Raw genomic sequence first — 14,469 nt, 5'->3', positions numbered from 1 at the left:
TTTTGTTTATTCTAGAGATCATGCTCATGATTCCTTAAAAAATTATAAATTTGACATTTATTTCCTCTTTCCATTTCATCCCTCATTGAAAAACAAAACTCTTGTCACATATGCATTGTCATACAAATCACATTCTCACATTACCCATGTTCATAAATGTCTACAAATGTGTTTCGTTTGAGAAACCTCAGGATAGTAAGTTCTGTAAGGTCATGTTAAAAAAAAAGCCTTTGAATATAGGCCTGTGTTGTACAGTTGCTTATAATCTGAGGACAAGGCTAATTAAATTCAGAGAGCCTCATAATTAGGAGATTGATGCTGAAATACTTTGGTAGTAAAATTGAATTAATTTGCATGTGATTTGGATAATGTTTGCTTTTTGTATGACTTATTGATAGCTTGAATTTCTTCCTCTGAAAACTGACTGCTTATATCTATTGACCATTTATCAATTGAAGAATGATTCTTATTCCTAAAAATATGAATAATTTCTTTGTATATCTTAGAAATGAGATCTTTATCAGTTAGGAAGTTTTCTGAAAATATTTTTTCCAGTTAACTATTTTTTTTCTTTTAACCTTAACTGCATTGGATTTTGTTTTTGCAAAACTTTTTAAATTTTAAGTAAACAAGATAAGCTATTATCTTCTGTGATCATGAACTCTTTTTTTATTCATAGATTTGAAAGGTAGTTTCTTTTTTGTCCCTCTAATTTGTTTAAGATGTGACCTATTAAATCTAAGTCATTGTGAAGTTGGTCTAAATCTAATTTCTGCAAGGCCCATTTCTAGTTTTTATCCTGATAAGCTGGGCTTTTAGGTTTATTGAACACTATGTAACTAAGTTCCTTTGCTTTTGTATGTGATGTACTCCCTTAGTCTTTTTCACTGACCAGTCTTTTTATTTTTAAGCCAGTCCCAAATTGTTTTGTTGATTATTGCATAGTAGTACATTTTGAGATCTGAGTACTACTAGGCCCCTCAAAATTTTTGACCTTTTGTTTCTTCAGATTTCTTTCTTTTTCTTTTCTTCTTTTTTTTTAGTTCTACAAAATAAACTTTTGGTATTTGATAAATATGATGCTAAGTATTAGTGTCATTTTATTTTATTATTTCAGTCTTTCTGTGAGCAATTAATATTTTTCCGATGATTAAAGATCTATTTCTGGGTAAGTCTTTTGTAGTTATAGCCATGTAGTTCCTATATATATCTTGGTAGTTGAATCCTAAGCATTTTATACATTCTGTCATTTTATTTTAAGAGGCACTTAGGTGGCTCAGTAGATAGAGTGCTACGCTGGAAGTCAAGACGACCTTAGATAATTATTAGCTGTGTGACCCATGGCAAAACATTTAACCTCTGTTTTTTATTCACTGGAGAAAGAAATGGCAAATATGCCAGTACCTTTGCCAAAAAAACCTTATAGATAGAATTGATGTGCTGTGATGCCATAGGGTCATGAAGAGTTGGATACAATTGAATGACAGTAAGTTGTTTTCATGGAATTTTTTTTTCTATCTCTTCCTATTGAATTTTGTTGAAATTGTACAGAAGTTTTAGTTATTTTAATGGATTTATTTTATATTCTGATATTTTGCCAAAGTTGTTAATTTCAGTTAATTTTTTAGCTATTTCTTTAGGGGTTCTCTAAGCAAATCATTGTCTCATCTGCAAAAAGCAAAATAATTTTCTTTTCAGATATGATTTTTTTCTCATAAATACATACTTATCTGTATATACATTTCTTATGCTTTACTGTTAGTTGTATGATTTATTGTAGTTAGTATTCAAGAACATGAACTGTTAATGGCCCATATTAGGATAATACTAAACTCTTCATCTGTAATTAGTAAATAGCTATGGTAATTGGATATTAAGAATATTGGAAGAAACATGAATTGGAAATTGATAATAGAACATTTGATATTTAAAATGTTTCTAAGAAGGCTAAGTGAATGTATTGATGTTAAATTAATTCTCAGTAGTTATAAGTCCTTTTCCATGGTGAAATCTTTAAGTTGAAGTTAAACTATAATAATGATTGAATGATTATAAAGCATTTATTAAGCACTTTTACATGCAAAGCGCTATGCTAAGAGCTGGGGGTATAAATAGAAGAGTAAAACAGTCTAGATTCTCAAGAAGTTCACATTTCTAATGGAGAAGAAAACACAAATGAAAGTTTTAGTTGCAAGTCTGATGGAGAAGTCCATGGTCCATAGTGAAGAATATTTTTTATTTAATATCATTTCCATTGATAAAATATTGGTTTCTAATGTTGGACTGTTTGACAGTGCCAAAGGCTTTAGTGGCAAGAACTTTTTTTCTTTTCTTTTCTTTTCTTTTCTTTTTTTTAATAACTTTTTATTGATAGAACCCATGCCAGGGTAATTTTTTACAGCATTATCCCTTGCATTTACTTCTGTTCTGATTTTTCCCCTCCTTCTCTCCACCCCCTCCCCCAGATGGCAAGCAGTCCTTTACATATTTAATAGGTTACAGTATATCCTAGATACAATATATGTGTGCAGAACCGAACCGTTTTCTTGTTGCACAGGGAGAATTGAATTCAGAAGGTATAAATAACCCGGGAAGAAAAACAAAAATGCAAGCAGTTGCTATTCATTTCCCAGTAAGAACTTTTTTTCTTGATATTCAGTAATTGTAGCAAAAACTCCTCTAGAAACAGTTATCAACCTGCATTTCCATGGGGATTACTTCCCAAGATGATAGTAGGCAGCAATAGGCCAGAATCATTGCTATTCCCAAGACTCTTGGGCTCAAGGTCTTGGGCTGTTGTCATCAAGGTCCAAGAGCAGATGGTTATTAAGATTATGATGGTGGGTTTTTATAATTCTTTAAAAAAAAAAATCTTAACCATTTTTCTGATCTTTAAAAAAAAATTTAACTCGACTAAAAAAATTAACTTACCTGTTTTAAAGTTGTAAAATCACTTGAACATATTCACTACTTTTTTCTATTTGGAAATTTTGATCAGAAACTTTTGTGCATTCAGATATTCAACACATATTTATGGAGAACCTACTGTATTCAAGGCACCATTATAGGTACTGAGAACTATACAAAGATTAATGAAACATAAAAGTGCTTGGCTTCAAAGAATTTTCAATCAAACACATCTCATATGTTGGGCTAACCTTCTGACCTCCTTGTTGAATATTTACAACAATCTAATGAGAACTATTGTTTTAAATAGCTTACTACTACTATTGCCACCCCTAAAAATGCTTGAAATGTGATAAAACAAAACAACTGAGTGGTTTTTATTTGTTGGTTTGTTTTTGTATTATAAACCCTGACCAAACTTAAGTGATATCTGGTGACACGAATATGTTTCTTACCCTTCTCTTGTGTTTCCTTCAGATGAAGATCTAATTAAATATGGCTGGCCAGAAGATATTTGGTAAGTAAACTCTCTTTGTTCTTTTATGGAGTATTATTCCTTCACTATGAAGAAGAGTGTATCTTAAGTCTTCATGATCAAAGATAAAACCTCAAAGATTGAGAATGCATCTAGTATCTCATGTTCTCATTTAAGTAGATTAACTTATATATAGTGGGATGCTGTTAGCTCTCAGCTTTTGCTACCACTGCTCACGACAGGAACTTTTTTCAGATGCTACAGTCTTGGCAATTATCAGGATATCAATAAATACTTTTCTTTTTGTTTTTCTTATGGGACCTTTTTTGACTGATATATTTTTCCTCATATTCTTCTTAAATAATATAATCATTATTTTACTATGAAGAGTGAAGATAGTTGAAGGTAAGATATTTAAAGGCATGGCATTTATATGTTTCTGTTATATGTAGATTTGGGGGTGATGTTTACTTGTTTCCTCTAGTTTGGATACTTTTTCCTAGCCCCATTGGTTTTCTTTTAGTCCAAGAGCCCCCTTTATCTAGCTATATGAAAAGTCTACTTTTTATAAATTTCTGTTTTTTTATCTAGAGCCATCTTTTGAGGGGAGACAAAAAGACACTTTATTACTTGAAAAGTCATTGTCTTATGAGATGTGAGGGTTTAAACATCTACATATAAAACATGCTGACAGATACACCAAGAAGGGTGATTTGTCATAGCCCATTGACTCAGAAACTTATAAACTAAATGCCTGTTAAAGACTGAAAAAAACCAAACAAACTTCTAGTAATAATGAGTCCTGGCGCAGAGAAGGTTGGTTCAGTTTTTGTCTCTGATATAACCTTTATGACCTTGGGCAGGGTCTTGAGCCTTAGTCTCTTTATTTGTAAAATGAGAGTTAGGATGTATGTCCTCTCAGGTCCTATCTTTCTATCTATCAATTTATCTATCCATTCAATCATTTATATGTGTGTATGTGTGTGTGTGTGTGTGTGTGTGTATATATATATATATATATATATATATATATTTTTTTTTTTTTTTTTGCTGTGACTGTTGGAGTTAAGTGACTTGCCCCCTTACTCAGCTAGGAAGTGTTGTGTCTCAGATCAAATTTGAACTCAGGTCCTCTTGACTTCAGGGCTGGTGCTCTGTCTACTGTTCTACATAGCTGCTCCTTCAGGTCCATTTTATGTAGATTCACCAAAAAACCGAACCAAACCAAAACAAAACCTCTGAGGAAGGTGTCATTATCTCCATTTAAGTGGATGAAAAAAAAAGAGATAATTAACTTGATTAGAGAAACAGTCAGCATTTGAGGTAGAATTCAAACCCAGGTCTCCTCACTCCAATTGTAGTAGTTCATCATGGATATGATAGTGGTTAGGGGTATGTTATTTAGGGCTGAAGTTAAAGAAAGATAATCACAATAGAGGAAAAATTGGGAAAAGAAATGAGTGGTGAAGGAAAATTATGAAAAGAGAATTAATAGCTTAAAGAGGCACAGAAGAAAAATACTGAAGAAAATATCTTTAAAAAATTTGACCAAAGTTTCAGTGATCTTGTAATGAAGATAGTCATCTACACCCAGAGAGAGGACTATGGGAACTGAGTGGATCACAACATAGAATTTTCACTTTTGTTGTTGTTTGCTTGCATTTTATTTTTTCTTATTTTTTTCCTTTTTGATCTGATTTTTCTTGTGCAGCAAGATAATTGTATAAATAAGTATGCATATATTGGATTTAACATATTTTTTTTACCATGTTTCACATATATTGGATTACTTGCCATTTCGGGAAGGAGGTGAGAGGAAGCGGGGGGAGAATTGGAACACAAGGTTTTGCAAGGGTCAATGTTGAAAAATTATCCATGAATATGTTTTGAAAATGAAAAGCTTTGATTAAAAAAAAAATTGACTAGATGGCAAAAGAGCCACAAAAATTCACTGAGTAAAAGAACTCTTTAAAAAGTAGAATTGGGGAAAGGGAAAAAGAAATACAAAACTCCCTGAAGAAAATAATTCCTTAGAAATTAGACAAGTAGAAATTAATGACTCCTTGAGAACATCAAGAAAAAATAAAGTAAAAAGAATGAAAAAAAATAGAAAAAAAAAGTGAAATATCTCATTAGAAAAATAGCTGATTTGGGAAATAGATCCAGGAGAGATAACTTAAAAATTATTGAACTAGCTAAAAGCCATGATCAAAGAAAGAGTCTAGACATCATATTTTGAGAAATTATTAAGGAAGTTCCAATATCTTAGAGACCGAGGATAAAATAGAAATTGAAAGAACCTACCAATCGTCTCCTGAAATGATATTCCAAAAGAAAAACTTCCAGGAATATTAAAGTCAAATTCTATAGCCCCCAGATCAAAGAGAAAATATTGCAGACAGCTGTAAAGAAACCAATGAGGTATCAAAGATTCCAGGCAGAATCACACAAAATTTAGCAGCTTCCACAATAAAGGAGCAATATGGTGTTCTGGAAGCAGAGGAGCCAGGATGCAGCAAAACTGAGTATAAATCATTATAGGGGGAAAATGGATATTTAATGAAATAGAGAACTTTTAAGAATTCTTGATGAAAAGGCCAAAGATGAATAGAAATTTTGACATTTAAAAACAAAAGAGAAGAACAACAAGATAATCATGAAAGAGAAATTATAAGGGACTTAATAAAATTGAACTGTGTATACTCCTGTGTGGGAAGATGATACATATATCTCCTAAGAACCTTATCATAATTAGGGAAGCTAGAAAATGCCTATAAAGCAGAGGGTTGATTATGTTGGGATGTTCCTTTAAAAAACCCCAAAACAATGAAGGCATGAGAAAGAAGAATGTCCTGGAAGAAGGAAAGGGAGAAGAAAAAAAGAGGGAAATTATCTCACATTAAAGAGGCACACAAGAAAGGTTTCACTGTGGAGAGGAAATTGGAGAGTGAGAATGGTAAGCAATACTTGAAACTCACATCAGAATTGTTTGAAAGAGAGAAGAATACACACACACACACACACACACACACACACACATACACACACTTCATCAGATAGAGTAATTTATTTTATCCAATAGGGAATTAGGGTAGAAATAAGAGAAAGTATGATAAAAGGGAGGGCAGATTAAGGAAAGATAGTGGTTAGAAGCAAAACAGACAAGAGAAAGAGAAGGATAAATAGAAGAAAATAGGATTGAGGGAAATAAACATGGATGTGAATGTGATGAACTTACCCATAAAACAGAAGTAAAGAACATAATGGATTAGAAACCACAATCCAGCAATATATTGTTTATAAGAAACACACTTGAAACAGAAATATATACAAAGAGTTAATGTAAGTGGCTGGAGCATTCCAGAATCTATCGTGTTTCAGTTGAAGTGAAAAAAGGCAGGGGCATCAATTATATGAGAGCAAAAACAAAAAAAAAAAAAAAAAAAAAAAGAGATATTCAGGAAAGCTATATAAAAGTAGCATAGACAATAAAATAATAATAAAAAATTTTACGTGAATTTATCTAATAAAGACCTCATTTTTAGGGATCTGAGTCAAATTTGTAAAAATAAGAGCCATTCCTCAGTTGATAAATGGTCAAAGGATATGAATAGGCAATTTTTAGAAAAAAAAGTCAAAACTATTTGTACGCATATTTAAAAAATTACTATACATCACTATTTTTGTGTATGTGAGGCATTTGGGATTAAGTAACTTGTCTTGGATTAAGCATTAAGTATCTGAGGCAGGATTTGACATTTAAAAACAAAAGAGAAGAATAACAAGATAATCATGAAAGAGAAATTATAAGGGACTTAATAAAATTGAACTGTGTATACTCCTGTGTGGGAAGATGATACATATATCTCCTAAGAACCTTATCATAATTAGGGAAGCTAGAAAATGCCTAGTGCTCTATCCACTGTACCATCTAGCAGCCCTATCTACATCCCTATTGAATTGAGAAAGGCAAACTAAAATAGCTTTGAGAGTACCACCTTATATCTATCAGATTCACTAATGTGACAGAAAAAGAAAATGACAAATGCTGAAAAGGGAAATACATTAATGCACTATTGGTGAAATTATGAACTGGTCTAACTATTCTGGAGAACAATTTGGAACTATACCCAAAGGACAATAACATTTCATACCCTTTGGCCCAGCAATATCACTTCTAGGTCTGTATCCTAGGGTGATCAAAGGAAGAAAAAAAAGGACCTATTTTTTTTTCCTAATTTATTATTATTATAGCTTTTTATTGACAAAATGTATGCATGGGTAATTTTTCAACATTGACCCTTGCAAACACTTTTGTTCGAACTTTTCCCCTCCTTCCCTCCACCCCTTTCCCTAGATGGCAGGTAGTCCCATACATGTTAAACATGTTAAAATATATGTTAAATACAATAGATGTATACGTATTTATACAGTTATCTTGTTGCACAAGAAAAATCGGATTTAGAAAGAAGATAAAAATAATCTGGGAAGAAAAAAATAAAAATGCAAGCAAACAACAACAGAAAGAATGCAAATGCTATGTTGTGGTCCACACTCATTTCCCAGTGTTCTTATGCTGGGTGTAGCTGATTCTGTTCATCACTGATAATTGGAACTGATTTGGATCCTCTCATTGCCAAAGGTAGCCACTTCCATCAGAACTGATCCTCACATAGTATTGTTGAAATGTATAATGATCTCCTGGTTCTGCTCAAGCCTCCCTGTATTCATTCATTATTCATCCTGCTGATCATTTCTTACAGAACATTAATATTCCATAACATTCATATACCATAATTTACTCGGCCATTCTCTAATTGATGGGCATCCATTCAATTTAAAAGGACCTATTTGTACAAAAATATTTAAGCAGTTCTTTTTTTATGGTGGCAAAAAACTGGAAATTGTCAAAATGTCCATCATTTGGGAAATGGCTGAACAAGTTGTAGAATATTTCTGATGAAATATTATTGTACTTTAAGAAATGATGAGGGGGAATGGTTTCAATATAAACTAATGAAAATGAAATCAGGAGATCATTGTATACAACATCAGCAATTGTAGACAGCAACAGCCAGCTACAGACTCAGGACAGTTCAAAGGATTCCTGATGAAAAAATGCTATCTACCTCCAGAGAGAGAACTCATGAGCTCTTGATTGTAAATTGAGGTGTAATTTTTTTTTTCATTTTATTTTTCTTGCCTTGGGGGAGGGACAACATAGCAAACTTTTTTTGGCTTGAATTTTACATGTATAATTGATATCATTGTTTGCCTTTCAGTAGAATGGAGAGTCAGAAGGGGAAGGGGAAGAATTTGGAACTCAGAATTTTAAAAAAAGAATGCTAATAATAAATAATATATGGTTGAAAAAAATAAAAATACAAAAACAAGGGGTTGGATTGTAAACAGGAAAGAAAAAGTCCCCCTTTTTTAGGTGATGAAGAATGGTTTATAATGGTAATCCTTAGGGATCAGTGCTAGTACCTTGAAGAAGAAATATACTGAAATTTCCAGCTTTATGTAGATGATACTTACTTCTCTTGGGCTGTGAAATGTCATGAAGAAATGCCATGAAGAATTAAGAGCTCATGTTGGCTCTGTGAATGGGTTAAAAAATAGATGATGAATTCATATAGGAAGAATAATGCAATATAAAATGATAAAATGTTCTTGTGCTGCTTCTCAGTTGTCAGGTATCAGCAAGAATAGTACTGGAATCATAACAACATAATTTCACCTTTGTACAGAATCATGGTGCTTTTGCCACTAGGACTGTTTCTCAGAAAAGAAAGGATACTCCTCAGTTTGGAAGGAAAAAGTGAGAAAGGAATATGATTGGAATGATCAAATTCATCAAAGCATATGGTAGCTGATGGTAGCTATATAGATATGTAAATAGAATCTGGCCATACCAGAACTGGGAGTACCTACTGAAGCTTGAAATAAAAAGCAGTAATTCTTTACTACATAAAAAGTTAACATGTAAAAATCATTACCCCCAAAAGATCACATGTAGCCTGGAGGTTGATGAAACTTTAAATAAATGAATGACTGGTATAAATAGAATGGATTATTTAAAAGAAGGGAAGGGGAACTATATATACTTGGGATATGTGGATATTTTGAGACCTGTCTTGAAGAATTTGGATTGTTTCCTGAGACTTTTTATAATGATCATTCCCTATTTAGTTTTCTTTCATTATACTAACCTATCTTCTTTCTTTCTTCATACTTTACTGATGGTAGTCCTAAGCTTTCTTAAAAATTATTTTCCTTTTTTATAGGTTTCACGTGGACAAACTTTCTTCAGCTCACGTGTATCTTCGGTTACACAAGGTAGTTAGAGCCAACTCCTTTTAAAACATATATTTTTGGTGCAATGGAAAGAGGCCTGGATTTGGAATCAAGAGGTTTGAATCCTATCTCTGTCACTTTTCAGGACCTATTTCATCTAAATGAGGGAATTGGTGTAGATAACCTAAAGTTCTTTCTGCTTCCAAATCTATGATCCCATGTCTCATTTATGTATGCATTTATTCATGTCAATGAGAAGCATTACATTATTTATATTTCTGCAGTTAATTTATTTAAAATAATACATTAATTACTCAAATTGGAGAGAATAAAAAATAAGCTTTGCTCTTGTCAATTTAATTTTTTTTTTGTTCTCTGCTATAATTAGAATACTCTCATTGAATTAACTAAAACCAATGGAACCTTGAACTATGCTCATGCTTAGATTTTGATCAGCATTAAAATCAGATCATCCATTTAAATTATGTTTGGGTTTCAGGGGGAAAGGATAGAAGACATTCCAAAGGAAGTGCTGATGGATTGTGCACACCTTGTAAAGGCCAATAGCATTCAAGGTAATGTTTGCTTGAGGCATTTTCAGAATTTGTATTGAGCTTATGTATTCAAGAATGTTTCTAATTCTTTTAAAAATACACTATTTTTAATTTTTAGGGAGCATGCCTTCTTTAGTTTATTCTCTATAGACTGTGACTTTGCTACATTAAAAACATTTATATTTTTCTTATAAAACTATATGTTTTTCATTTCCCTGCATCTTATTTATTCCCATCTCTTTATTTTTCTTGCCTGAAATGAAAGATGCCTTACATGCTTTAAAGTCTGCCACTTAGGTGAATTATAAAAGGTTTTTGTACACTTAAGTTAATAGTGGCAGGTCAGCATAAAAAGAAGCATTTATTTTTAGGTCATTATCATTGGTCATCAGATCCCATTGTTGAAGATCATTTGTTTTCCCTTATTCTTTTTATACATATATACTTTTCGTCTTTTTTTTTTTTCCCTTTTGAGTTGGGAGGCATTAGAACAGTTTTTGTCATCCATTGTTTTGTTTTAGAGCATATGTTCTAGCTATAATCTCTTGACAATTAGGGAGGTAATGAAGAGGGTTCCAGGTTGATGTATTTTGGAGGTAGATGAATGCCAAAATGTAAATTAGAAGTTGAGTTTGTTGAGACAGATTGAAATATAGGACCAAAGTGGAGTTATGAGAGTTCAGATAGAACAGATATCATTGGAATTTGATAAGGAATCGATGAGAAGAAGGTAAAAGTGGGAAAGAAATGTAATTTGTGATACAAATAGGGATTGGAGGTGGGGGTGGGGGTGGTGGTGGAATATGTCCCCAGTGTCAGAAGATAGTGTGGGGTCTTGCAGGTAGCTTTATCTTTCACTCTCCCTTTTGTTCTGTTTATTAGTAGTATCTCATCAGGAAGTACTCTTTACTTGGTTGGGAGGAAATGAGGTGTTAAGATGATAGGCCTTGTGCTTAAAGTTAGTTGAAATACATAGCCTACATTTTCTTTGTTGTTATTCAGTTATGTCTGACTTTTTGTGATCCTATTTGGAGTTTTCTTGGCAAAGATACTGGAGTGGTTTGCCATTTTCATTCCCCAACTCATTTTATAGATGAGGAACTGAAGTATCAGAGACTGGATTTGAATTTAGAAAGCTGAGTCTTCCTGACTTCAGGCTTGGCACTTAGTTGCCCTTCCTGCATTTTCTAGGACAATCTATATTTCAAGGAAAAAAAGTATACTTTTAAATAAGATGTTATATGAGGAGCTTCTGTTAAAGATCATGCAGTTTTAGCTTGTTTATAGATGAGAGAATCATGATTCAGGGAATTTAAATGAATTTCCAAATTATAAGTCTAGCATCTAGAGACCAGGTCTTCTGCCTAGGGTTCTTTTCTTTATACTATACTGTCTTACTGGTAATAGTTATGTAAAGTCCCTTCTTTTCTGTGTTGCAAATTGCTAAATTCCCTTTGTTGTTTTAGGACACTTAGCTTTTTGTAAGTAAAAAGAAGGATTTTAAAAATTCTTAATGAAATTTAATAGTTAAAATAATGTTTCTCACTTCTTTAGCTCTTTCATTCTCATTTCTTTCTCTTATGGGAGCTCTAAGTGTTTTCTAGTTCTTTATACCCTTCTTTTGGTTCCAGGATGTAGAGAGAAAAGAAGGAAGACCGTCCCCTGCAAACCCCTTCCCTCCTTCCCAATTTCATTGTATGGAAGTCTTACTCATCTTTCCAACACACTGAATTTCTTTTTCATCCCCTTTTTTCTCTCTGTCCTCTATTCTCCTATACTAGTGGAATCAGCCTAGCAAAATCAAAGCAGCTCCTATGAGTTAGCATAGGAAAGCATAGGAAATAAATCATAACTAGAATCATATTTAATCCAAGTCTCTTACTTACAGAGGACCAAACTAAGGTCCAGAGAAGGTAAGTGATATGTTCATATTTGCTTAGGTAGTTAATGAACCCAAGTTTCACCTCACAGCATACCTTCTACTGCAGAGGCCCAAATATCACCTGGCTTACACCCAAGACTCTCCCATCTCTCAAACCACCCCAGAGATCTCAAGACTACCATGTTTTACTATCCCACTGCCATCCTGTTCTCCCTGATACCCCTGAGACTTCCCCACTGGAAGAATGGGGGTATTTGTTCTTTAGCTTCTTTTCTTTGTGGTTATAGTTTGATGTTTTTGATGTCTTTATGGTGTGGTTAAAAAAAAATTAAAGAGACTGTCTCTTCCTGAGGACTGTAATTCATGAAACTTTCATTATTCAGATATGACTAGTTGAGGGATTGCAAATGTATATCATAATGTTAGAATAGCAATAGCCAAGGACCTTGGAGAATTCTTTGTTTGACTCCATCATTTTACATATGAGGTAATCCAAGGGCCAGAGAGGTTAATTTACTTAAGGTTACACAGAGTCTGATTTTCTTATTTCTTGCTCCTAAGGCTCTTTTTACTATAGTACATAGTTTAGTGTGATTTTATTTAAAGAATCAACTGTCATTTTGTGATTAATAGAAAAATATATGAATGATTAAATATTTTATCATTTTGATATTTTTAGTTTAATTATCTTTGTTGGCTTATGATTGTTGATGGGAAGTTTGAGGGGAGAACAGTGTCTAGTATTCTGTTGCTCTAAATGCTAAAAAAAAGTTTCTCTTGTCAGGCTGCAAGATGAACAATGTTAATGTAGTATATACACCGTGGTCTAATCTGAAGAAAACAGCAGACATGGATGTGGGACAGATAGGATTTCACAGGCAAAAGGATGTAAGTGTTTCCTATCTTTTGAAGGAAATAGGCTCCTGTATGAATATAGTACCCAGTTTTTCCAACTAGTATTATGTTTTTGAGGGATGGATATGTTTTAAGTAAAAAAAAAAAAAAAGGAAATAAACTGGGAGTGATCACACAATAACTGATGGCTTCTTAGATAGGTTCCTCAATATTTCCTCCTCCTTCTCCCAGTCATCTCTAAACAGGAAAAAAATATTCCAAAGAACAGAAAAAAAAAGCTTTCTTTTCCTTTCTACCTTTACCTTCCTCCCCTTCCCCCCCTTTTTTTTTATCAAGGTGAAAATTGTAACAGTGGAGAAGAAAGTAAATGAGATTCTGAACCGATTAGAAAAGACCAAAATGGAGCGATTCCCAGACCTAGCAGCAGAAAAGGAATGCAGAGACCGAGAAGAGAGGAATGAGAAGAAAGCCCAGATCCAAGAAATGAAGAGGAAAGAAAAAGAGGAAATGAAGAAGAAGAAGGAAATGGATGAACTTAGGTGAGTTGGAACTTATAGGGCTGACTTCAGAGACTGATTTCCAGTTTTCTTAGTAAAAGAATTTGGAATAGATCTACAATGTCAGAAGTCAAATAGAAATAGTTAAATACCTCAAATTAACATTATCTGTGTTGTGTTGTATTTTTATCAATTTTGTTAAATATTTGCCAATGACATTTTAATCTGGTTTTGAACTGTGGGCTACAAATTTAACCTTTCTGATCTTACCTGATCCTTACCCTTTAACCCTTTTCTAACTTTCCCCCCCATGAGAAATTTTTTAAAATTCATTTTAAACTTAAATACAAAATGAGAAAAGGAAAAAAAAAACACTTTTACATATACACAGTAAAATATAAGGGAGGATTCAATATAAAATAATAAATATCCATTTCAAGAAAACCTATGCATTATTTTCAAAGATATTTAGTTTTTCTGTGCTTTCTTCTAGGGTTTTTGTTTGTTTGTTTGTTTGTTTGTTTTCTGTGTACTTTTAAATTTTTTTCCTTTCCCTCCCTGCCACTAGAGAGAAGGCTATAATAAAACACACACACACACACACACACACACACACACAGAATGTAACTGTTCCCCAATTGATGAGCATCTGACATTTTAGCCAACTGATATATGTGAGATAATATATCAAATTTATTTTAATTTGCATTTCTGTAATCAGTAATGATTTAGAACATTTTTATATGATTATATATAGTTTTGATTTTTTTCATTGAAAAATTGTCTTTTCTTATGTCTTGACCATTTATCAATTGGTTATGACTCAGATACTAATTAATTTGACAAAGTTCTTTATATATTTGAGAAATGAGACCTAAACAATAGAACATTGGTGACATATAGCGTAGTTTCTCTATTTTTCTCTTTTAATTATATCTCTTTGAACTTTAACTTTGAGATCATGATTATTTCTACTCCTGCTTTTTTTTTTTTTTACATAAT

The 14,469-nt window shown here is 32.6% G+C and overlaps 1 protein-coding gene across 3 annotated transcripts in view; it reads left to right on the top strand.

Moving 5' to 3' along the window:
• The window catches only part of CCDC25 (coiled-coil domain containing 25), a 44,604-nt gene that overhangs the window by 17,412 nt on the left and 12,723 nt on the right, over window positions 1-14,469 (top strand). For 2 of the 3 annotated variants that reach the window (XM_051976392.1, XM_051976393.1), the window contains 5 exons: window positions 3,385-3,424; window positions 9,670-9,721; window positions 10,179-10,254; window positions 12,900-13,003; window positions 13,307-13,509. In XM_051976392.1, coding sequence (XP_051832352.1) covers window positions 3,385-3,424; window positions 9,670-9,721; window positions 10,179-10,254; window positions 12,900-13,003; window positions 13,307-13,509 — 475 coding nt within the window. Of the gene's footprint in view, window positions 1-1,114; window positions 1,169-3,384; window positions 3,425-9,669; window positions 9,722-10,178; window positions 10,255-12,899; window positions 13,004-13,306; window positions 13,510-14,469 lie in introns of those variants that run through there. The other variant, XM_051976394.1, reaches the window with a different exon arrangement.

The sequence above is a fragment of the Antechinus flavipes genome, chromosome 2 (assembly GCF_016432865.1).
Source record: "Antechinus flavipes isolate AdamAnt ecotype Samford, QLD, Australia chromosome 2, AdamAnt_v2, whole genome shotgun sequence".
Lineage (NCBI taxonomy): Eukaryota > Metazoa > Chordata > Mammalia > Dasyuromorphia > Dasyuridae > Antechinus > Antechinus flavipes.
The sequence above is the reverse complement of the archived record's forward strand: the minus strand, read 5'-3'. Positions and strand labels throughout refer to the sequence as shown.